This window comes from Pelecanus crispus, chromosome 3 (assembly GCF_030463565.1).
Source record: "Pelecanus crispus isolate bPelCri1 chromosome 3, bPelCri1.pri, whole genome shotgun sequence".
NCBI lineage: Eukaryota > Metazoa > Chordata > Aves > Pelecaniformes > Pelecanidae > Pelecanus > Pelecanus crispus.
In genome coordinates, this window is record NC_134645.1 from 115,105,656 (window position 1) to 115,132,090 (window position 26,435).

General features: G+C 37.4%; 1 protein-coding gene across 2 annotated transcripts in view; it reads left to right on the top strand.

Moving 5' to 3' along the window:
* ASAP2 (ArfGAP with SH3 domain, ankyrin repeat and PH domain 2) overlaps nt 1–26,435 on the top strand; it is a 100,277-nt gene that overhangs the window by 37,466 nt on the left and 36,376 nt on the right. For both annotated transcript variants that reach the window (XM_075707108.1, XM_075707109.1), the window contains exons 4-9: nt 8,109–8,183; nt 9,751–9,800; nt 20,860–20,989; nt 23,130–23,215; nt 24,601–24,676; nt 25,181–25,267. In XM_075707108.1, the coding sequence (XP_075563223.1) occupies nt 8,109–8,183; nt 9,751–9,800; nt 20,860–20,989; nt 23,130–23,215; nt 24,601–24,676; nt 25,181–25,267 (504 nt within the window). The remainder of the gene's footprint in view (nt 1–8,108; nt 8,184–9,750; nt 9,801–20,859; nt 20,990–23,129; nt 23,216–24,600; nt 24,677–25,180; nt 25,268–26,435) is intronic.

Consider the following 26,435-nt stretch of genomic DNA (forward strand, 5'->3'; position numbering starts at 1 on the left):
ACTGTTAAACCACGGGCTAGGACGGGGAGATGACCCAGATTCCTACAAGCATTTAAAAGTCTGTGCCTGCTGAAATCAATGGGACGGAGACACATGAAATGCTTTTGTGAGTCTAGACCAAATGTCTGTAGTTTGCAGCCAGCTGGTCATAATCAGTTCTTTGGGGAATGTTTCCAGCTGATGGGATTTAGGGCAGTCCCATTCACTCCCTGATGCTGTCCTTTCTTTTTACCCAATTGTGATATTGATGAGGGAGACTCTAGCCCCAAATGTATTTATCAACAGTGAAATGTATTTCATATTGGTCATATTGATTTGAATATCTCTGGATGTACAAATATTACTTGAGATTATGTATCAGAAGAGGCATTCTTATTAAGTGTGAGTCAGTCAGTTATCCTGAGTCTCCCATACAGAGCTAGACTGCTCATATAGAAGGGGAAATAGAATGGGTCTTCTAATTGATACCTTCTGTTGACTAAAATACCATCTCTATCATATATTAATTGCAATATGGTGACTTCATTAGGCAAATGGATCTGGGAAATGTGATGTTTAGGTGGTTTTAAAAAGCAATCTACTAAAAGCTGCACCCCCTCCCCAGAAAAACCTTTTAATGTATTATATTTCAAGAAGACTTTTTAAAAGGTAAAAAATGTTGCTGTTTTACCAAAAATCTTAGCTATCTGTTAAAAACAGTAATTGCTGTCTTTGCAAAATGTTTCTGACAAGAGTAACTTTTCTTCCACAAACTGGAAAAGAAAATAAAAACAAAATAAATATCTATAGGAAGTGGGATGCATGGTTTTATTACCTTTTCTTATCCATGTAAGCATTTTGTGTGTCTTCTCCAAGGACTATTTCTAAATCTTTTTGCTGTGTACTGCTTTTTCACTAGCAACTATGTATTTTTGCTTCAGTTTGTATGTATAAGAAGAGGATATGTCATGAGATAGTAGCTAAGTGTTTAGTTTTTCTCAGTTTGTGATTCTGATTTTCTCTATTTTTGCAGTGAGTAATAATTTTGCATGGACATGAGTGTAAATTTTTTTTTTTTTTTTTTTTTTTTTACATTGCAATAGCTTAGGCACCTTCTCTCCTCTTTAATACCATCTGGTGAAGGACAGGTCTCTGTAAGATTCTGCTCTTTCCTAATATGCTTCATATTGTTGAGGTTGGAAGTTTTTTGTTTTCTCCTGACTAGCAGAGGAAAACTGAAGAACTAGAGGAACCTAATGGTCCTTGAATTTGGTGTCTCTCTAGGAAATTAGTTTCCTCCAGGAAGAAATACATATGAAAAAAAGATGTAAACTTCATTATTGCTTGAAAATACTGTATTTATAAACAAGAATTCTAGAATTATAAAAAAAAAATAGTTTTATGTAACTTTGCCTATTAGAAGTTAATACCAATAGAATAAATTGTTGGTAACTGGTCACTTTGAAAATCTGTTCATAAGTTCTCTGATGGAGGTCTAGTTTTCCAAGAGGTTACAAGGGTATTGACTAGTGTAAAAAGTCCCATACAGTAGCTGGAAATAATTTGGGGTGCTATTTTTTGATAGTCATAGCCATATGTGAAACAAGCTCCATGCATTCTCGCAGAAGTATCCAACTCTGAATGCTTTAAGCATGTTGGCAGTAAAAACATCTCTCTGGTGTTTCCTTGTAGCACCCAACACATTTTGGTTGTAAATAGTTTCATCAAAATGTAGCCAAGGCCATACAGCCTGCTGCTGTTAAAAAAACATTCTGAAAGGTACTCTTTTTTAAATAGACCTATCCCTGGAGTTTCATAGGGCACTGGATTGCCACAGAAGATTTTTTTTTTTTTAGGTGAAATGAGTGGGGAATGTGCAAGGAATAAGAAGACATGTTCAGACTGGAACAGATGCCAAAGCTATTAACACTGGCAAAGCTTTAGGGCTACTGTCAAGTTTTGCTTTGTCATATATTTTGCTTTTGTTTCTAGAAGCTGATGTGTTCTGTCAGCTCTTGGCCTGGGTGGCATTTAGAGTTGTAGCTCTACAGTGCTTCTGCAAAAAGATTTTCTTTAAACTTGTCCTTAGTAAGGTAAAGGAAAGCCATTATAAAGTTGTTCTGCGTTAACAGGGGTTTTAGGTTCTTATTTTCACTAATATTTTTTAAGGTTTCCCAAAAGACTTTGATGTTTTCATGGGCTTATCAAGGCATCAATGTTTTAAAATATTTCATTAACAGCTGAAGGGGGTTTTTTTCTCCCCCCCCCCCCCCCCCCCGGAATCCTATTATTCAGCTGTAAACTATTCAACTTAAAGTTCAGGTCTTGGGTTTTTTATACGTGTTTTGCTATGCCTCTTTTATGTGTGCACTTTTAAATAGTGCATAAAAATAAAAAAAGACTTTGAAGAACTTTGATTCTTCACATTTGAAGTGGTTTATGAAACACATCTTTAAGAGAAGAAATAAATTGACATTTACTGTATATCAGGTCCTTGTAACTACTCACTTCAGCCTTTCTAACACTTTGTTTGGATCAGTTTACAATATACTGTGCATTTTTTTTTTTCCATCTTGCCATAGCTCCAATAATCAAGCTACAAATTTTTCTTCAACTTCTTCTGGACTAGAAATGTTTTGAAAAAGATTGAGCAATCAGTATGTCTTTTTTGGTAGTGAACTATCAGAAAACACTAGAGGCATTTTCAGGCATAAGACGGTACCTTTTGTGGCATCTGCGGTATTGTTTCTTGATGGTAACCTCAGTGCTAATTCCAGACAGAATGGTAGTGCCCACAGTTCCCATGTAGGTTAGGTCTGTGTGGCACTTGCTTATAGTGTTAATTACTCTGTCTTCCTAATAAATTTAGTGCAAGATGATAAAGGTGTGAGTCTTAATATGAAACATGTTAGGAGAAGGAAAGGCTCATTGCAACATCTTTGTGTTTTCCTTTAAATCCTATTCTTAGATTGCTACACTGAGAAGAAATAAAATCTGTAGTTGTCTGTCACCTTTGTCAGCACTCCTTGAAAAGGGATTTGATCTGTGAAGATGAAGTAGCTATTTAACAAATTCCATTTTCTGTATTTGTTGTTCTTCTACATATTCTTGTCCTTTGTTTTTCATTTATTTAAATTTAAAGCTAGCTGGGAGGAAGAGATTCTGTTTGAGAAGTTTTTCTATTAAGAATCCTTCGATTTTAGCTGGGAGAAATGGAAGAACAGTGATGATAATTTTCTGACCATATACTCCTGTCTTACACAATTTTTTAAATGTAAGAAGAAAGGAGATTTGCTTAAATGTAGAGGGTAACAAATTACAAAACTGAAGGAAATATCTTTGCTGAATTATATAACGAATGTAAGAACTTTATGCCCAGAATTTTCTTTCCAGGGTAATACTTCAGTCTAAGGTTTTAAAAATATTTGGTGCCTGAACCTTCATATTTTGTTTAGAAGGACTCATCTTAGTGAAGTACATAACAAAAGCTACAGATACACATATTTGAGGTTGGAGTGTTATATGTGAAGCTTAATGATTTAAGTTGTGTTGTTTCTGTTTTTCACTGGTACGTGTGAGGAAAGATTGGCTTAATGGGAGAGGAAAAAAATGAGAGTACTGTTTGATTTACACTTGTGAAGATATAAACCAAGATGTAATAATTCTTCCTTAGTAGCATGGGTTCAGCTCTACCTGGAGTCTTATCTTTATTTCTTTGCCAAAAAGAGACTGATCCAACTGGAAGAAATTCAGAGGGTAGTAACAAAAATTGATCAGGGCTTAAATCAGTTGATTAATGAAGAAAGCTTAGAAGAATTAGAAAGGTATGGTTTGCCTCACAGATAACTGTGATTGTGGAAGAGGAAAATAATAAATGGCATCTCACTGTGGAAAATACTAGATGAAGTGTCCCAGAGAAAGTGATAGAGGCTTACCACTTAGGTGTTTTAACCTAGGTTAGAAAATGTGCAACTGGGAATTCTCTTCTACTGGCAAGGAAGATGGGCTGGAATAATCTCAAGTCTCTTTCTTCCTTTGCTTTTAAAATTCTTCACTTTATGCTTTTAAGAATACCTTTAAAAATATATCTCCTGTCATTTTGCGCTTGCACTTCCTAATAGAGAAGTTCCTAGCCCGTAGTTTGTGTATCGGTGGTGGTGCAGGGGCTGTTTCCAATAGTACCTGGTGGCAACACTTGAGATCTCGTGTGAAGACATTTTTCTAGGCAGCTGAGCCAGCAGCTCCGTGTGGGCACTTAGTGGTGTTCAGCTCCTGCTTTGCTGGAGTCGCTTTTCCTACGGCATACGTGGGCGGTGGGTGATGTCCCGCCTCAGCCACCAGCCTGGTGGGACGCGGTTTGTGCTATGGGACACGCCGCTGCCCTGCAGGTGGGGCCAGGGGGTGAGGGCAGTGGAAGGGCAGCGTTGTGTCCTTGCGTGCGAGGGGGAGGCATGGCGCAAAGATGAAAGTTTGTGCTACGAGCCTTTATGTTACATGATTTTCTGAAGTCTTGGGGTTAGATGCTGAAAGCTTAAAGCGTCTCATCTATAAGGGATGTTCTGATTTCCATTTGCTCCCTGCTGTGTTGATTGGCCTTGTCCTGCTAAAGCTCACATCGCTGGGAAAACTCTTGGAAAGTATTAAATCCAATAGCACTTGCCATAAAAAAATGAAAATAAGTTAAACAGTTTGTCAGCAGGCAGTACTGCCGTCACTTGCGCACACCCGAGTTCATTGGTGATTGAGAAGCCCACAGCCAAGTACGTGGACTGCATCTAGAATATAGTAATGGCAATAGGAGTCGTGTCGTACACTGTTCGACTGCCTGAATTTTAGCTTAAGTTGAAAATGTTTTAAGGTCCACTCTGTTTATCTGCATGTTAAGTATTTAACTTCTGAAGTAGTGAAAAGGCTTTTTTTTTTTTTTTTTTTTTTTGATTTGGAAAACAAAACCTGTTGAAGTTCTGCAGGCTTCAGTATCCAAAGCTGTTCTGGAAAAGACTCATTAAAGGTATCAGGAGGACTGGCAAACAAAGAACTTCGGTGTTTGGCCATAGGTTCTTAAACTACTTGAAAATCTTTCTCCTCCACAAATGTCGGCTTGCCTGTTTGCCTCTACCATCACTTCTGGCAGCTACATGTTTGTGTATTTTTAGTCTCCCTCCTGCCATTTCTTCTCCTCCTCTGAGCCTTCTCCAGCTTAGGAAGTTTTAATTTATTACCCTGTCTCTGTCACCTTATCTTGTTGGAAGCTGTCAGAGGAAAACTGTGAGTCTGCCAAAGCAGCAGCGTTGGAAGTGGAAACCAGGTCAACTGTATTTTTTTCTTTCTTTCTTTTTTCTTTAAAACGCAAGGAACTTGCTAGTCTTCCTCTGACACAGGATGACTTTAATTTCTGTGAAGCTTTCCTGCACCTTTGTGCATGTTTCTTTTTAAAGAATATTTTAAAACATAAAATAGTCAAAATGTAGAGGCAGTTGTATACATTTTAGCTCCCTGTATACACAGAGTAGGAGCTGCAGCATATTAATGCTTTTCTCTGTGCCAAAAATGGGTCTATATTTTTAGATAGTTCAGCTTAAGCTTCTCAAGAAAGAGGGGAAAAACATCTAAGATCTTTCTTCTGTATATTGCTTGTTGATTTATAAATATGAGCAAATATGATTCATCTAACTAGGCTAATAATGACAAGTTCATGCATTATGTATATTTACATTTGTTGCAAATAAAATAGGAGCATAGGCAATACAATAGACTGGTAGTAATATACAGGTAATAGCACACAGAAGGAATTAATTTGAATAGGCAAACATTCTTCAAACTTTAAAAAAGAATGTTGGGTTTTTTCTCCTACTCTTTTTTTAAAGTTGCTTTGGACTTCAGGTGCCATGACTTGAAATTCTAGGAAACATCCAGAAGTGTTTTGGAGGCTGACTGATGTTTACATGAATGTGTCTGGGATAATACTTCATGAGCTGACATTTTTTCTTTTCTAACTTAAGGAAAAAACAGTTGTCTTGAGTCTGCTATTGAGAAATGCTTTATTCTTGCTTTGTGCCTGTTTATCTGGATTTGAAGAATACTTAAATGTATGCTGGGAAAGTATTGATCTTTAGATTAGACATTTGATTGCATCATACTGATAAAATAGAATAGCAAAGTAGAAAACATTGCATAGGATGATATCTTAGATGAGACCTCTTCTGCTTCTCCACCTAGGATAGCCATTCTGGAGGTGTGTGTCCATAGGTGTATGTGTTCCACCTGTCTTCTTCTAGAAGTTTTTATTTTTTTACCTAAGTTTTGTGTGATTTAAACCTTTTCAATTCTCTCCTATATCTACAACATATAATTTTATTAACTTTGAGCATGGTTATGTTGGTATGCAGATGTTGTAGTGCTGCTGAGAACTTATGAGGTGGATGGTTTCCAGCACTGCCAGCTAAGCATGTGTAGATGTTGCTCATTCAATTTTTATAGGAATTATTTAAAAAAAAAACAAACCAGAGAGTTGAAATTTAACTGATTCTAAAGGGCTGTGGTTGAGTCCTGCAGCTTTTTGGGGAGGAGGAAAAGTAGGGTGGAGGAGGGGAAATGTGATTTATGGTAAGAGTTTAAAAGACCAGATTTTCTATCTTTCTTCAACCTTCCCATGCAGAGGCAATCTGTTTAACCTTTAAAATTAATGTTTGTTCACTTTCTCTTTGATTGTGGGCTGAAATTTCAAGCAAATACAGTAAGGTAGTATCTTTGAAGAGGAAGGGTGGGAGTTTGGGGGGCTTTGTTTGTTTTAATAGCAGCTGTTGAGTACCACTGGGGATGGGACCCCTGCGTCTGTTCTAGTGAGGCCACCAAGTAACTATAGGGTGATAATGTTTTGTATTTTTCCATTCCAGGGAGGCTGAAGCATCACAGTTGGAACTATTTTTTCTTGAATTTCCTGTTAGTGTCCTTTCTTTTCTGGGTGGGTTACGCTACAAGGGACTTTGATGTTCCTGACATTGTCCTGAAGAAACAGAAGCATTTGTTGCTACATGGTGCAAAGTTCTTTCTGTACTTTGAACATTTGAAATCCATCTTCATATATGCGTTTCAGTGCTTCTTGAGAAAATCACATTTTTAAAAGAACAGCTAACAATAACATCAAAAAAAGAAAACCATCCAAAGTCAACCTTCACCAAACTGCTGCAAAAGTTATTCTGATTTTTTCTCCCATTGTGTGGTTCTAAAATGCTCTTTTTTTTTTTTTTTTACTCTTAAGTGCAATCCATTTGAATTGTTACAGTTTGAACTCTGTGCCTAGACATCATGGCCCATACCTTGAACGTTTTCCCTGAATCATAAAGGATTGGACATGAAGTCTTTCTTTTTCTGGTGTATGCTACTTACTGTCTTAATCCTACTGTCTTTCTTCATTCTTTTTCCTTATCAAAATATTATTGTACAGATACTTATCTAAAACCATGATTATTTTAGTTTTCTTCATTTGAAATTATTTTTTTCCTTCTTGAATTACTTGCATACTCAAGACTTCATTAAATCCTTATTTCAAAGTATGTATGAGATAAATAAGGCAGATGTATTACTTCTTAAAAACTCATGGAAAAAATTTGAGTAGTGGCTTTCTAACAGGCCAGCATTCGTTGTCTTTATAACCTCAGTCATAGTAAGATGCTGTGTATATTGAGAATAGCAGATACATTTTATGGAATAGGTCTGAAGAGACTGGAAAATAAACAAGATTCATTTAAAATATATTGATGAACTTAAAATATATAAGTGCTGAAAAACTGTATGGTTATTTTCATATAATTTGAACAGTGAAATCAGGCAATGTAAAAATTAGTGGCCTTACTTTGCAGTCACTGTTGGATGAGATGTTTATCATCAGCAGTAATTCTGCAGGTTTCCTGCTGACTTGGGTTATAGTGTTTCCACAGTAAGTTTAATTAACTCATGTTGCCTCCATCTTTGATTACTGGCTGTACTGATAAACGTCTTCATAAAGCAGGGTTAGGAAAATAATATATAAGATTTTCTTGTTAAACTTTCTGAAATGTGTGAATTGAGACAGTGTATGTTCTGCGTTAAAATATATTAAATATTTTGATGTAATTTTCTTGTTTCAGATTCAGAATATGAACAACATAATCACTTTTCCATTGGACAGTTTGCTGAAGGGAGATCTGAAAGGAGTAAAAGGGGTATGTTTATCTTATATATAAAAGACTTGTTGGTACAATAAATACGTTTAGCTAGTGTACTAATCTTCTTTGATGGGAGGCATGGGATACTAAAGTAATGTATTAGCTTAATAAACAAGAGGCTGGGGTTTTTTTGGTTTGGGGTTTTTTGGTGGTGAATTGAGTCATCCCTTCTGGTTGTGGCTTCACATACACCATACTCTTGACTATGTATACAGAACAACATTTAAGAAGCTTTAAAATGCAGCCCTAAGTTATAGAAGATAAGCAGTGGAAGAGGTGCGAGAATTTAGATATTTACTTAGTTGAGTAGGGGGTAGTATTTTATGTAAAAGTATTATTATTAATATATTTAGCATTCTAAACTTACCTTGGAACTATATGGATTATTAAGAAAGACACTTTAGACTGCATGAGCATAGAATTTTTCTTAACAAAGCTGAAATCTATTTGTGCCCTGAGGATATTTCCTATTTGAAATAACAATAACTTAGGACTCAAATGATAATATGTATATAATAAATTTCAAAGCCTGTAGCCAACAAACTTAAATTTGGCTTACGCTCTGTTTACTGCTGTGCAAACAGGAAGTGACTGGCAGCTATTGTTCTAGGACATTGAAGGAAGAAGAAAAATGTACATAGACTAAAAATGGTCTCTGTAAATTACTGGAGGATAAAGAGATTATTTAGTAAGATAGGCTTATTATCTTGTGTTGCTTGCTTACTACATTTCACTCCTCTTGTTCTTCTCTTTTGCTATGTCAGAACAAATAAATCTATTACAATACAGTGTTGCCCCGTGTTCCTGACTTGAGAAAATAATCAAATGCTGCTTTAATTAATTTCATAGTTGTTGAAATAACTAGCTGACATGTAAGAATTAGTTCCTAGTCTGTAGCTCCAAAGTTTTTCCAGCATCTGACAGTTAACAAAATTTTTTTTGTAGTTGGCTGATCTCTTGAACTACAGCAGAATTTCATCTGCTGCATTTTTAGACATCAGTGAAATAATTTTACAACTTGCTAAGATCATGTTATCCAAGTTGGCTTCTTCACAGGGAAGAAATAAAGGAATTTGGAACATAAGTAATTCAGAATTCTCAGAATTAGTTGTGTCGAGCCATATGGCCTATACAGTTCCCGTTAATTCAGTAGGAAATTGATTTCTTTAGTGGGACGAATCAAGTCCTTAGCCAAGCCTCGGGGCAGGCACTTCTTTCCAGTGGAGCCAGAGACGGAATGATGAGAAAACAGCTGATTTGATTAATTGCAATAGTGTGCTCTTGGGATGACGTGGTTTAAGGAGTGAAATGGAGCTGTAAAAAGCATAGTAAAAAGCATCCTAGAGATGCTTTTAAAAACATGAGTGTATTAATTCTGTGTACGAGATCATTTTTCCTACGTGCAAGATTGCTTTTACACAATCCTTAGGTGAGCTATTCAAGAAAGAGTGGAGTGCTTTATTCTAGTAGGCACTGCAGGTGGCCAAGGTGTGTCTTCATTGTTAGACCCACAGTATTTTTCACGTAAATAGCTAACTGTATTTTTTTTCTTTTTTCTTGACAGGACCTGAAAAAACCCTTTGATAAAGCTTGGAAGGACTACGAAACGAAAGTGTATGTATCTTTTAAACTTTTAAATAAAAGAGAAGTATAACTGAAATCTATAAAGGTCATTATTTAATGTCAAGGTCCAAGCCAGAAGTCCTGGCTGGGAAGTTGAGCTTTTTTCTTTATTTTCCCCTCCCCTTAAAACCTGGAGCTGTGTGAAAATACAAGCGCATAGACACAGTCATTTCAAATTCTGTAATATACAACTTATTTCATGAGTAAATTGTCTTTTATGTGTGTTTGTGTGCCGTGACAGTGTCTGTGGTAGACCTCTTTGTTTACAGAAGTTCCAAGTAATGAGCATAACCTCCCAGTGCATGTTCTTCCACTGCATATTCTTCCATTTCAATTGAGAAAGTTTTGCTTTAATTGGGAAAGACATTTTTAAAATTTTTGATAGCATCCATATTACTTCCCTATAATCTACTACATGTGAAAGTTCGCTTCCTTTTCTGCCTTCCTCTATTTTTGGAGGACACTACTATATAAAATGAAAGTTAGCCACCCTGTGTTTTCATCCTTAACTACCAAAAGTGCAGCAACATAATTATACTTGATGTCCTTTTAAGCATTTGTTGTTGGGTTTTTTTTCTTCTCATCAATGACTAATTCACTATAATTAGCAAGTTTCTTTAGTTGAAGAGTGCAGAAGAAATTACATACTTTATGCCTGAGTGTTTTGAAATGTCTTAACAAAAAATATCAGGAGTATGCAAGTCAAGATTCAGTTCTGGATTTGTTAGCCTAAAACCCTTGTAATGACTCTGTAATGTCTCTTGCTCTAGCATATCTTATGAGACTATGCCCAGTGCTGAGGTCTCTAGGAAGACCTTATTTGATGCTGAGCCTTTGGCACTTACCAACGAGGTGGTAAGGCTGGTGGTGGTGTTTGCTGCTACCATTCTAAAACTGCACATGGCTCCAGATTGATCAAGTACCAGGAACTTTGGTAAACCACATTTAATTAGTGCAGTTTGGTTAAAGATATGGATGTTTTCTGCATTTAATGCCAAGTTTGGATACTCTCACCAGGTGTATTGAGTATTAGAAGTGGATGAACACCTATCTGAGTCTTGTCAACTGTGTCTCATGTTGTGTGTCTAGCCCAGCTTACCGTAAGCCACTTGTTTGATGGTACCTGATGCACAGTATAAACAGGTATAAAACCAGTTTTAATAACAGCATTTTATATCCAGCTAAATGGATCAAATGAGTCAACAAAGCTCAGCACCTAAGATCAAACATAATTAATTTTGGTACCTTGTAAATCTTCAAGTGGTTTAGTGCCCTGCATCAGGAACAGTTGTTTCCTGGGCTGGCCAAGTCAATTGTATCAGCACAGCTGATAGTCTCTGAAGTAGAATTTTGTAGTGGGTTTTATTCCTTATTCCAGTATTATATGGATTGTGACTTGTCGGTTGAGTTTCGAATCACGCATCCACCATCTTTGATCTACTGAGATAGTGCTGCATGTATCAGACCATTTCTGATGATACAGGTCCAGAAGAATGACATATGATGACACTGTTTAACATAAATAGCTTGCAGATCCCCAGACACCCAGATTGGCTGAGAATCTAGCGCTATTTTTTTTATATTTTTTTAATTGCACAAAGTTATAATGATTCTCTGGTACCCATCTGAAGTTGTGTACAGTCTTCAGAAATTATTCCTGTAGGTGGTTTACTCAAAAAAGCAACAAGTTTAGCAAGTTAGCTAAATTTCATTATTCCTTTTGTGAATAACAATGAGAACAGTCTAATTACTGCTTGCTAGGTTCAGTTTGTGAGGAGGACCTGAGTGGCTTTTGGTTTTTGAAACTGCCTTAGCTATAGCTGGATTTTCATAACAAGGCATTCTGAAATATTGAGATAAACCTCCAGTCTGACAGCCCGAATCCTTGGAAGATTGTGATGGCTCCAGTGTTTTGTGTTCTTAATATTAGTGAACAATCTCATTTGGTGCCATGCCAGCTATCAGCTGTTGAAGTAATTAAGATTTCTAATCATTGCCCAGGGCAGTAGTTGATCTCTGAGGATGGGCCATAAAGAACAGTCCTGTAATTTAGTCTGCTGTTGCCTACCAGTGCTTGATTGCTGGATCTGAAAGCTTGTTTGCTTATGTATAACTCACTCATAGTGACATCCCACAAAGTTTATGTGCAGAATTTAAAATACATTTGCACACTGCTGGGACTTATGGTATAAGGTATAAGAACACTGTTACTACTGGACCAAGATCTCTGATGCTTTTAGAATTTCTGATAGAATATTCACCAGGATGAGTATGATGCAGTGATGTAAAGATTTGTACTTTGATCCTCAGTTTGGTCAGAGCAGGTGGTCTGTTTCAGAGTCAGGTACTCCGGAGATATTTTCATTTGTTTTTTAATTTAGTTAAGTACTTGAGAAGTAAAAATGTCCATAGAAAATGTATTTGAATCTGTATATTTGGGGATTCTCATTTGAGTTTAAGGACAGTAGATACCTGGAAATGTTGGTGTGTATGTTACTTCATTCAGGACCTGAAAATGTGATGTTGACGTTGTGTTTATTTTCTGTCTGTGGGATTGAATCCAATGCTGCTTGTATGATATCGTGAGATTTTTTTTTTTCCTTTTAACCAACAGTCCTTTAGAAAGCCTGCTTTATGATTTTGCTTTCAAATAAGACACTTGGTTTTTGATCTGAAACAGGTTCCTTTTTCCAGTGTAAGGAGATACCTCTCTCCAAGTTACCTCTGTAGTTTCTGCAAGATTTTTTAACAAATGAAGCACACCTCCTTGACAATGCTTATTTCTAAGCCATTTATGTGTCAGGTTATTCAACATGCGAAAACTGAAGGTAGCACATGTTAATCAGGAAATTCTTTCAGATCCATTACCATTTTCTGTGATTATTTCCAGGTGGTGAGCTGGTTCAATTGCTGTGTGCTCTAGTTTTTTTAAGTGGTTAGATGAAAGCCCCACATCAGTATTCTAGAGTTTAAAGCTCTTAGTCTAGCCTGTTGGACTCCTTCACTTTGATCAAGACCAAAGGATCATCTGCTTGAGGCTTGCGATACAAAGCCTGGGAATCCTATATACAGGAAAATTCTTTAAAAGAAGGGCCTTTTGTTGTTGTTGTTGCTTTACAACAGCAGAAATTACTTATTGTGGCTGAAGTTTGGCAATGAGGGAATATTGTTTTTCAGTGCAAGCTGCCTCACTTCTACCAAGGAGCAGACCAATTTTTCATAGTCCTGTTGAGTTAAATTCAGACAGGAACTTCCCTGAGACCCCCACCCCTGCAGTAGGACTGTGGGATTTGTCAGACCCTCTTGTGTCTATGATCAGTTCCCAGATAAGCTGAGATGTTGCCAGCTGTCATTATTGAGTGTTGCTCTTTACAAATCAGAGACAGCAACTTTAATGATGTGAGTTTGAAGCTAGGGTGAGAATATTAGTTTGAGCCTGAATCTGTTCAGATCAGCTTTATAATCTACTAAATTTTGTACATAGGAAAACAGTGAGGTTTTTCTGGGTTGCTATTGTATATGCCACTGAGGTTTCTTGAGATAGTAACTGTTTTGATTCTGTGGCTGTCCCAAATGGATCTGAACTTCCTTATAGCTGTGCATTTTGGTTATCTGTAGCAGTGGGTGGATGCAGAGTCATCTCAAGAATTCTTAATCGTGAAATGAATTTCCTTGTTTTAATATCTTCAGTCTCTGCCTTAACAAAAAGGGCAAAGGGACTGGGAGAGCTAACTTGAGCCTCACCTATAGCTTGTGCTGCCAGAGTGGGATGGTGGATGTAGGTGTTGATAGCCAGAAGTTCGGTCAGCCTTCTTCAGCTTGTTACCTAAGATGACTCCTTGTTTGGACTGTGCCTAAAACCAGTCCTAGGTTTATGCTTAGTTAGCTATCTTTTCCAGTGATACTTCTTCAAATATGTGACTATCTCTTCTTACTCTTCCCCCCTTCTTTTTCTTTTCCCTTTGAGTTAACAAACCATTCAAGGCTGCTAGGCTGCGCTTTGTCTGCATATCCCTCTGTATCATATGCTTAAAATCATACTGTTCATCTGCATTTCCTAGTCACAAGTACAGACCTGTGAAGCTAAGTGCCAGATATCAAAGTGTTATTTTGTAGTCTGTGGAGAAGTGGCAGTGTCTTCATCCTGATTTCTGTCTGGATAGGCTGTCTTTATAAGGAAGAATTCGAGCTTATTTGCCTCAGTATCTGTGCTGGTTTTGGCTGGGATAGAAAATTAACTCTATCCCAGCCAAAGCCAGCACAATATTTCATCTCTCTTACTTGCATTTTTGTGATGACATATCAGGTGCTAATATACTCAAGTGTGACTTATTTGAAAAGAAATTCAGTTAAGTCAAAAAGAGCATTTGTTTTGCTTTTTCCCCATAACAATTTCTGAGCTGCTACTTCAAGCTCTGTATGTAATTAAGTGTGTTTAAAAATTACTGTGTATCTAGTCTTGTTTGGGAGAGTGATGTTAAGATCCATTCTTATGCTCTTGTGTCACCATCCATCAATGCTGATCATTATGAAACTATAGCTACCTAACTTCTCAGAGTGTTTTCCTGAAGATCACCTTAGTTGAAGTAGCTGAGGGAGGCTGGATCCATTTTTCTTCATACATTGGGACTGTGCTCGAATAAGGGAGTAAGAGGAGCAAGTAATCCATAGCTTTATGCCAGCCTACCTCAATCAAAAATTGGGAACATCCTGAGGTGACATTCACGAATAATTAATCTTTTCTCACCATCAGTCATTAATATGCTTCAGTTGAAGCCATAACGATTTTAAAATGTTTTTAAAGCTTTAGAGTAGTTAAAAGTAGTGCATTTCTCTTGGGACCTCAGTTACAGTCTTTGTTTCCCATGTAAGAGCTGGGTGATGCTGCCTGCCACTACAGCACTGCAGCGGGACTAGTCTGTCTGTGTCCTTCAGGTAGAATTGGTGCAGGCTGGGCTCTTTTTGTTATGAGACAGCTGCTCTCGCCCATGTACTTAAACACTAATGGCAGACGCGCCGGGGGAGCATATGGGGAAGGAGTACACATGTCATGAAAACTGCTCATTCTCCCAGCAGGCAGACCTTATTCAACAAGGCAGTGAGCCAGATTTCACCCACATTCTTCAGCTTAATCGGTCCTGTTGTGGTAGATTTTGAGGTAAAGACATTGTGTCAATTTTGCACAGGAAATAGAAGCATAAACTTACTGAAGCATATTATTTACTCATTTTTTAGCTTAATAGTAGTGTCTGTATTCCAGACATAACCCTGTCTTTCCTGAAAAGAAAGAAATGTTAATTTTTTAAATAAAGGTGTCTTATTTTTAGGCCTGTAAATATATATAATCTTCAGAAGTCCTCTGCTAATAAGTATTATGCTAATGCTATGAAACATAAAGCTTAATGAAAACTAACAAGCTTTTCCTGGGAAGGCTGGCTCCCTCTCCTCTGCCATTCTCCTTTTAAAAGCCAGGCATGAGGTCTGTTACGCACAACTGAGTGAAGAGAACAAGTTGTTTGAATGTGCTTATGGAATTGTAAGATCAAGGCAGTAGGCTGAGGTGCATTACATTACTGTGCAGAAACGCAAGCACTCATATCTAGATATAACTATCAGTAATGATCTGTTTCTGAACCATTTGAAGTCAATGGAAGAGTGAACAAATTCATATTACAGTCTTCTGTAAAGATGTCTGCATAGCTATTTGGTTAAGTGACGATGTTTCCAGTTTGGTACACTCATTCTTTAAACAGGATCTAAAAAAGTAGAGGTCGCATCTTGAAATAGTGGCATAGAATGAAAGTGCTAAACAAGGTAGCTTTAATATAGAATCACAGGATAGAATAATAGAATTGTTTAGATTAGAAAAGACCTTTAAGATCATCCAATCCAACCATAAGCCTAACACTGCTAAGTCCACCACTAAACAATGTCCCTAAGCACCACGTCTACACATCTTTTAAATACCTCTAGGGATGGGGATGCAACCACTTCCCCGGGCAGCCTGTTCCAATGCTTGACAACCCTTTCGGTGAAGAAATTTTTCCTAATATCCAATCTAAACCTCCCCTGGTGACACTTGAAACCATTTCCTCTTGTCCTATCATTTGTTGCTTGGGAGAAGAGACCAACACCCACCTCACTACAACCTCCTTTCAGGTAGTTGTAGAGAGTGATAAGGTCTCCCCTCAGCCTCCTTTTCTCCAGGCTAAACAATCCCAGTTCCCTCAGCTGCTCCTCATAAGGCCTGTTCTCTAGACCCTTCACCAGCTTTGTTGCCCTTCTCTGGACACGCTCCAGCACCTCAATGTCTTTCTTGTACTGGGGACCCAAAACTGGACACAGTGTTCAGGTGCGGCCTCACCAGCGCCGAGTACAGGGGGACGATCACCTCCCTGCTCCTGCTGGCCACACTATTCCTGATACAAGCCAGGATGCTGTTGGCCTTCTTGGCCACCTGGGCACACTGCTGGCTCATGTTCAGCTGGCTGTTGACCAGCACCCCCAGGTCCTTTTCCGCCAGGCAGCTTTCCAGCCACTCTTCCCCAAGCCTGTAGCGTTGCATGGGGTTGTTGTGACCCAAGTGCAGGACCTGACACTTAGCGTTGTGGAGCCTCATACAATTGGCCTCGGCCCATTGATCCAGCCTGTCCAGATCCCTCTGTAGAGCCTTCCTACCCTCAAGCAGATCAACACTCTCACCCAACTTCATGTCGCCTGCAAAGTTACTGAGGGCGCACTTGATCCCCTCATCCAGATCATTGATAAAGATACTAAACAGAGCTGGCCCCAAAACTGAGCCCTGGGGAACACCACTTGTGACTGGCCACCAACTGGATTTAACTCCATTCACCACAACTCTTTGGGCCCAGCCATCCAGACAGTTTTTTACCCAGTGAAGAGTACGCCCATCCAAGCCACAAGCAGCCAGTTTCTCCAGGAGAATGCTGTGGGAAATGGTGTCAAAGTCGTTACTGAAGTCCAGGTAAACAACATCTACAATATACTGCTTTGAGTCTGCGATTTCATATTAAGTATTTTTATTTTGATAAGAGATTATTTGCAAATTAAATGGAAAAAAGCTTTGAATGCATCTGCAGGTAGTAGGGATGAAATACTGGAAAGATCTGGACACATTTTCTCATTCTGCCCTCTTCTCCCCTATCCTCCATTGCAGGATGAGTGAAAGGGAAAAGCTTTCCATCATTTCCAAAGGGAAAAGATGACTTCTCCATTCAGGACCTGGGTGATAAGAGAGAGAGTCATGCTTTACTGTCAGCCTTGACAGACAGTAGGATAAAATAAGATGGAGGTCCTTTCACTGAAAGGCTAGGATGCCAGAGCTGAAGTTGGAAAGTCAGGCTGAAAAGGAAGACTAGACAAAGAAAGGATATTTGGAATGAAAATGTATAATACTATTTTGTCAAACAAAATAGCCCTTGGAAGCACTCCATTTTCCAGAGTGCTCCCCATTCAAGTCTGGGCCTTCCAGGTGCTATTCCCAGTCTCTGCACCTTCTCATGTACATACCCAGACTCAGCCCAGCTTACTGCTATATGGAGAAGGAGAGGAAGACAGACAGTTGCTGCCCAACCAGCCAGTTCACTACTGCTACATGTACCCAGGGTGTTCTAGTTTTTTACCCTTGTTCACTGGCTGAAAATAAGTAACAGTCTTTGGTGTGTTACACAGTAAAATAGGTCCTGTCCTTTTTAAAGTTCAAAAAAAAATGAAAATGCCTGCTTTGATGTTTGTTTATACCATGATCTGTATGACAAAATTGATTTCTTTGAAATACAAATTAAAATTTATATTGAAAAACAGTTGCTTTTCAAATTGGAGCTGTAAAAATAGTCATACAGTGGAAACTGAATGGGCAAGACTGTTTATTTTGTGACTGACTTTTCTGTTGTAATTCTTCATCCTGTATTTCAGCTTTACTTGTCTGTTACACAAATCTGAGTTCAGTGTGTATTAGTCATGTGCAGCTGCCTTGTAAATGGACTGAATCACAGAATCATAGGATCGTTTAGGCTGGAAAAGACCTTGAAGATCATCCAGGCCAACCATTAACCTAACACTACCAAGTCCATCACTAAACCGATTAAGGGTACAGTAATAATTTCATGTTTCCTGGCTTGGTGGCTGGATTATTTTTTAGTGAAAGTAAAAACTAGGAATCATTAAGGTTGGAAAGGATCTCTAAGATCATCAGTCCAACCATCAACCCAGCACCACCATGCCCACTAAACCATGTCCCAAAGTGCCACATCTATCCGTTTTTTGAACACAAGTGTGCTCAGATTTTAATCTTAGTCAGCAAAATCTGTATATGTGATATGTGCTGCAGGAGCTTCAAGAACAACAGCTTTACAAAACATTTGTTTCCTTCTTATTGCTTCTAGAGGATTTTTCTAGAGTTTTTCCAATTTTCTTATTAATTTTGCTTAATTGATCTGCCTGGAAAACCTGAATACCCTGCAATATTTGGAAATCCCACAGTGGTACGTTGTAGAACTGTCTTTGCCAGAAGGATTTGGTTAATGTCACAGCAGAGTGACACTTAAAGCTGAGTTGACCCTTGCATTTGGATAGGAAACACAGCCAACGTTTAGTACTCAGGAGATTTGCATGCAACACTGCTGTACATGGTTTCTTTGTTTCCCTAGAAACAAAGTACCCGGTAGTATCAGTCAGATAGGAGGTAGCATATTACTGTAGCAAAGCAACAGGTTAAATTCTGGATTACAAAGCTGAAAATGTAGTTAGAGACTAAAAGCATAAATAATAAGGAAATGCAAATGTGAAATGCGCCATCATGTATCCCTGGTACTTGTCACCAAGAGATGGTTTGGTTTTTTTGTGAAGCATCTCTGAAGTTTTTGAAGCCGTGAAGCCTGAAACTCCAGCCACCGGCTTCAAGGATGTCTTATTTCTCTGAATTACTTGGTAGATGTCGGTATGCTTTAGTCTTGGTTCAACTACTTTTTGCCTGTGGAGTATGGTTTATCCTTTAAAGAATAGAAAGGACTCTTCCACTGAAATCTAGCTCGCTCTTTAAAATGAATTCAGTTTCTTAAAACAGTGCTGTGATATTGTGCATAATGTTTGACTCTGGCAGTATTAGTTGTCTTTTGGTTTAACTACCATTTAGAGACACCTTATGACATGTTAATAAGCTCTTAAAATTTTTGAGGTGGTTATGTCATCTCATCCTATGTTTGAGTATTGTTCTCTGTAAACAATGAAAATACAATAGCAATTGATAGTTATTAGACTTGACTCACACTTCAGTGAATTCTCTGTCCTCATGAATTGTTAGATTAATGCGGAAATTGAGAGTATTAAAACAGTCCTGGCTCTTTGCTCTGAGGTTTGACGTTTTTTAGAACTATCAAGTATGATATAATGTAAACTCTCATAGAGTGTGTGCTAGAAAGGAGCTGCGTGTCTGTCATTTTCTGTGAATCTTTTTGTAATGATTTATCTTCCTTGCTCACGGTTGATGTCTGGTTAATTCTTGTGTTTGGACTCTGTATTCTGTGGCTACAAAATGGCATAACTGGCAGTAAACAGGTAAGAGTACAGACTAATTTTTGATGAAAACAGAACATTCTGCAATTGAGTTTTTATTCAGGCGAGTGAAGGTTTTCAGAACATTTATTTCAGAGGAGAGGAGCTTCCCTCCGAACGTCTGCTTCTGGCGGGATGCGATGGGCTGAGAAGGAGCGCAGTGCTGGCTGGATGTGCTGGCTGCTGGAATACTGCACAGGGCTCTGCTGTGCCTGCCAGCACTGAGAGCGCAGTGGGGCTCTTTGAATTGCTGTTCAGAATGTTTCCCTGTGGAAATGTTACAGGATGGGATTAATGGGATTAATTCTAGTTTTCCCTTGCTGCTTGAGGTGTAAGAGGAGGCAGTTCCTCATTCTTGAGAAGTATAAGTACAGAATATATTGTTGACTGGAAGTCCTTAGTCCATCTAGGACATTTTCCAATAAGCTGTTAGGGTAATGTTAACATCAGGTTAAGAGAGCACTTGAGACATGTCATCTTTTCAGAGAGAGATCTCAGAGACACTTGACTGCCCAAGAGGAGGTATGACAGTGTGTGTGTTACTTGTTCTTCTCATCTGCTTCCTGTATTCATGTGTAATGCTTCCTCTTGTTCAAAAGCAGTATAGCATTTCCTCAGGAAGCTCTTTCCAAAATTTTCAGCTTATAAACAGTACAAGTGGCAAACTTGTCTTCCTCCAAAAAGTAAACACCCTCATGTATTTTCTTTTATTAATATATTTTTTCATATCAAGCTTGTCTAACTGGGTAGTATAATTATGCTGCTGCCTTTAAGAATAATATGGAGAATAGCTGTAACAAATGCACGAGTGTGTTTCGGGGACTTATACTGTATGGCAGGCATTGGTTATTCATTTATATTCTGCAGGAGAACCTGTTTTATTCAGAGCTCTTGGAAAACGTTCATGGAAACTTTTAGGGAATTAGGACAGCTGGTCTAGCAGACTTTGAAGTCTGCAACACAGCCGGCTGGACGGCATTCCCAGTGCCAACTGGCTCAGTAGCAAGTAGAGATGGCAACTGTGATTTTTGGCTTAGGAAACCCTGTATATATAGAAGATGACTTGATGACAGGCAAGACTCAATAAATCTGGTGACATTAATTGAACTCTGTTAACCAGTGTTTGGTCAGTTGGGTTTAAACATCCCCCTACATTTTCAATTAAAATTCATTATTTTGTTTCTGGATTTTTTTTCTTGAATGCAAGAACTTAGTATCTTCCTCTCACTTAGTATCTTCCTTTGGAATATCTGTCAGGACATTATTTTAACAGATGATTGAATTAGTTTTCAGCTACTGTATGTCATTGCTGATCTTTAGTCATTGTCAAATTTCAAATGAAATGTCATCTGGAAGTAAGTCATATGCAAAGCTACAAGAGTTTAGCTCTGCATCTGTCAGGTAGACTTTGTGAATAATCAGATTCCCTGAGAGGCTGTGGATTTCTCACTTCATTGACTGATTCTTTGCCTTATAGTACAAAAATAGAGAAGGAGAAAAAAGAGCATGCTAAGCTGCATGGGATGATCCGTACAGAAATAAGTGGAGCTGAAATTGCAGAAGAGATGGAGAAAGAAAGAAGGTTCTTCCAGTTACAGATGTGTGAGGTAAGCTTCAACGTCAAATTCATATTGTTCTGCTAATATTTTTAGGAAAATTTTGAAAAAACACAATTGTTTAATGGCAAATGTGATGTTAAAGGGAAATGCCAAGTTACTAGTGGATTCCATTTGCTAAAACACTTTTTTTAAATCCTGATGTGTTAACTTTGCAGGAAATTTAGATCTTTTCTAATTTCACTTAACAAATAAATTGTAGAATAAGTAAATAAAGTAAAGCTCAATTAAACACTAAGAGATGATAATAAGTAAGCCTTTACACTACTACTTCACTGTAAGTTATTTTAAGCCCTAGATCATTCTCTTAATTGTTCCCTATGCTGACAGCTGTTGTGTTATTATAAGGAGAGACTCCAGTCTAGCACACTGTTGGGCTGGTGCTGAAAAAAAGTGCTAAGGATGGAATCCAGTTGTCTTTCAAGATGTTTCAGAATGTTTCTACTGTGAAATCTTTGTGATTTTGCAGTACGTTAAATCTGATGTAAATATTTTTGGTTTGATTCATTTAAGGGCATGTCAGATTCTGTTGTTGGGAATTCAAATTGCTGTGTTCATTCTTTCTATGCATTAACTGAAAAATATACCATGGGTGTTTCTTCTGTTTTCATTATGATGATTACAGCTAATTTGACTCATATGCCAACATAGCTTAACAGCAGTTGTCCTGAATATCACTTTTAGTAACTGCATGCACTGATACTGAGTAGAAAAGCTTCATATTCTTATACGGAATCAGACTAAAGTATTCAAAACTGATGAAGGGATTTGAGTACCCAAAAAACACATGGATGTTGCCAGCAAATTGTCCATCTGTATCCTTCCTAAGAAACAACCAGGAACAGATGCTTCTCTTCCTGTGTCACAGTGAAGGAGGAGTTTGCTTTAGTCAGTTGTAGTGATAATAAAATGCAGGGTGAAGTCTGTGAAATTGAATCAAGTTACCTTAAATGTGGAATAACTGAAGTATATCCTGTATTTCTTCTGATTTTTGGGAAAAGAAGTTTATACTCTGTCACCTCTGAATAGTCATAAACAGGGACTTCGTTTTCATTTTGTTAGTAAATCAGAAGTGTGACATATTGAAGTTGTATCGTAAGTACAGGCTAGTTCTCTATAAATTGTGAAAGTGAACCAAACACCAGATGCCTAGAGCTTCACTTTAAATTAACAGGAGCTAGAGAGGTGATTCTTCTAACTAAATACTATCCAGTGCACTTGTCTACATTTAGGCTAATCATCTGTTCACCTGAACCAGCATAAAAAGCTGCAACACTGAAAGCTGGCACTTGGATACTGCTTTATTTAGTGGGTTTAAAACATTTAGGGTGTACTGTGGGTAGGGGAAAACCAGATGCGTTAGAGCCTTGCTAAGACGACACTCACTCATTTGCTTGGAGGTCACTGTCTAAGCAGGGGTTAAAAATTGTCGTCATTTAATGGACAGTTAAGGACTCTTGTAAATATTTGGTCAATCTTACTTCTGCTCACATGGCTGACATCTTTTGTGCTATGGCATTCAGGGGAGGAGCTGTCACTTAATATGGACTTTGATTGTGCCTAATACAAAAGGACACTAATAACACTTTTTTTAGCTTGACAGTAGATTTTTAAAATCACTTGCTAAACTGTAATTTGCTGTAATTACCATGTATAAGGAATTGATAGAGAAAGCAATGAAATCATAAGGCAAATTAAAAAATGGTTAAAATAATCCCTCACTTTTTTGCGTGAACTGCTTTCTTCCTTAACACCATCTATTTAGCAATGAATTTAACAACTAGTGAGATAGATACCTAGATGGGCTGCTAGGTTTAAGAATGAGTTCCTAAATTTACTACACAAACCCTCTTTTGCTCCCTTTAGTGCAGGCTTCCACTAGGAGCCGTGAAGGATGTTTTAACAATTTGAAGTAATCATAATGAAGTATCCCCGTAGGGTATCAAAAATCAGCGGTGACAACAGTTGCTTTTGTGTGATTAACCCTTGAAGCCACTGTTTGATGCATTCTCTTTTAGGTCTTCTAAATCTGCAACTGTTAAAGCTTGCTGAAATATAACTGACAATAAAATGTTAAAAAAATACTGTAGCAGCAATAATTAATTTCTTTTGTGAATTACTGTTTTCACAGTACCTGCTGAAAGTCAATGAAATCAAGATTAAAAAAGGAGTGGACTTGCTTCAGAACTTGATCAAGTATTTTCATGCTCAGTGCAAGTATGTTTTAGTTTTCTTTATATCTACACAATAACTGGAGCAATGTTTTGTTTTAAACGTTTGACATCGTAACACTTTTTTAGATTTTTCAAAATAAATCTAAGGTTCAACTGTTCTCACTGATGTCTTTTGTCAAATTGCTTTTCTCATAGACTAGTCATTGCTTTTGTTACTGTAGTCCAAAACATGTAATGAGGTTGAGCTAGTCCCATAGAACATAATTGTCTGTTCCAAAGGAGAGCTGCCACAATAATTTGGCATATTTCATAAACTACTCTTGAAACAGAGCTATTAGTTTGGTCTATTAATTAGTGGTCTGTTAGTTTTGACGGGCTTTTTTGAGTGTATCTAGCAATGATCTAAATTAATTATGTGCTCAAGAAAAATAAATTGCATAAGCAGTGGGATAAAACTATATTGAAAGAATCACTCTTTTTCTAATTAATTGGACAATTTAGTAATAAAACACAAAGCTCTCATTAGAATGGTGTACTTTTTTATGGTATGGTAGTCTTACAGATCAATAATATAATAATAAAATCACAGCTATAAACTTGAAAGAGCTGCTGTTAACCTGTTCAAATCAGTAAGTTTTCATCTTAAAAGACCAGTCTGCACCTGTGTAGGTTTTTTCCCTATATAGCTATGTTGCTTTTAAAATCAGTTTCACTTGTAGTATGACATTCATCTGCTCTGTCCACTTAATAAACATTCAACAACATAAATGCTGTGTTGTGCTGTCACTTTCATGTCTGCTTCCCAGGGTGAAAATATTTTCTGTTGCAAATGGTGCAGCAATTTTTAATCAAATGTGTGTGTAGTTGCGGTTTCTTTTCTTTTTTTTTTTTTTTTTTTTTTTTTTTTTTAAGAGCTGGAATACTTGGCATAGATAACATTACTGTGCCAATACAAAAATACATGATACGGTAAGATGTGGCATATTCAGTTTGCATATATTCCATAATTAATGCTTGGGAAACAAAGGGGTTTTCCTTTAGTAGGAAGATTGCATCAGATGTGAAATTATTTGGCTCCAAGAAGTCACAATTATTTTATATCTACTAGAGCTTTTGCTGTTCTACAAATGAATCTTGCTTGTTCTGGGCCTTCAAAAAGCGGGATGAGAACCTGTATTTGAGGTACGAATGAGGAAAACTTATGTGGCAGTGGATTGCAGCAGTTCTGAATCTAATTGGGGATTTTGCATGTTAGAATAAGCTGTGATGGAAATAAAGAGGTGGATCAGTCAAAGATGCATAAAAAATAAATGTTTAATGTTTTGAAGCTTATGGCATGGCATGATAATATGTATGTCTTCCTTTGGCAACTTTTTAAACAGAAAATACAAAGTTTAATAACAGTTTGCTTTTTGCTTTTCTTTTAAGTTTCTTTCAGGATGGGTTAAAAGCAGTTGAAAGTCTGAAGCCTTCAATTGAGACACTCTCGACAGATCTTTATACAGTGAGTAGCAGCCTTTCACATTTGTGTTGTAAACTTAGTTTTTTACAGTAGAACTGTGACCATTTTGGCTCAAGTTGGCCGACTTTTAATAGTCAGCATTTTAAGGTTTTGAGTAGATTTTTGAGTAAAATTTTGTTTTAATATCATATCCAGAAACCTTAGGTTCAGTTTAGGACCTCACTGTGTAAAATGTTAGGAAAACAGCCTTTGCTTTAAAATGTTTACTGACTAAGTGGAAAATAACATATGGTTTCAAATTGAACACAAGGAAGCAAGAACAGTGTGAGACAATATCAAAGTCTTAATCCAGCAACATCCTAGCCATTATCAAGTTTTCTGAAGATATAAAGGGAAATAAACTGATCACATTACCTTTTCTCTTTGTGTTTTCGTTCTTGCTGAACATTTCTCAGAAAAATGAACCAATTAAGTAGCAAGTTTGAAAGAACTGTGTTGAAAAGAAACAATAATGGTTTTCTTAACTTGTGTTTTTCTTCATTCAAGATTAAACAAGCACAAGATGAGGAAAGAAGACAATTAACACAGCTTAGAGATATTTTAAAATCAGCACTCCAGGTTGATCAGAAAGAGGTGAGCGTATAAGGTGGTTTAACTTTGGAATACCCTTTTTAATTATTTCTAATGTAATGTTAGTATTTGAAATAGAGTTATTTTAACTTTTCTCAGCCGTCTAATTTCTTTTGTTTATTCATCTTTGTTTTGATGCTGATATTGAATGTTTCTGACAAAGGCAGGGGTTTTTAAAATGAATTCCCACTAAAAAAAATGAGACTTATTGCAAAATAATTTCTTCTTGTTGCCAATATTGCAAAATACTTAAGATGGTGCACTGTCTGTGAACTAACAGACTATGGTGTCTATGTTGCTCAAACTGACAATGGAAGAACTTTGGCAGTATCAAGGAGACCCCATTAGTACAACCTTATCTCACAATAATATTCCAAACTGTATAAAGATTATGTAAAACTGAACTTCAAATCCCAAAGCACCTCTTGTCATCATCTGCAAAAATGACAATTAAGTTTGCTACTCTGCTGCAAGATGCCAGTTTTCAAACATGCAAGAGCTGGGTCACTTCAGCAAATGAGTATTTTTCGAGTTTTGGTTATGATTGCTGTTAGACTTAAAGAATTCTGGAGTAGTTTTATTTGGCAAACTCTGATCTGGAAGAGAGCATCTTTTCTATAATGTAATCCTAAATATTGGGTCTACTTTTGTTTCAGATTGCTAGTGCTTCCTCTTCATATAAATAAATGCCAGCCAGCTTCCTTTGTGTGGCTGCTGGGCCATGAGTAAGTTATGAATGAACCCCCTCCCGCTTTTTCAGATTCTCTTTCTGAGAGGGATCACAATGAAGTAGTTTAGTCTGTAGAGCTCAGACTTCCTTGATCTTTTCCAGTCTTGCTTTTATCTTCCCATAAAGGTTATGGTGACTCCTAGCTCTTACCTGTGGCCAGATGGTGGTTGTTGAGCAAGCTAATCTAGTGAAAAATGTCCCTGTCCATGGCCCAGGGATTGGACTAGATGATCTTGAAAGGTCCCTTCCAACCCAGACCATTCTGTTTTTCTATGACTTGCTGATAGGCATTCGAACAGTCTTAAACACTCTTCACTTTGAGGTGCTGTTTGTTACCATGTGAAGTTTGTGATAATGACCATTGTGTACAAAGTCCCATACAGTTTGCAGGCACTTTCTTAGGTTCTGCCTGGCATTTGGGACTCACTGAGGGGTGCATTT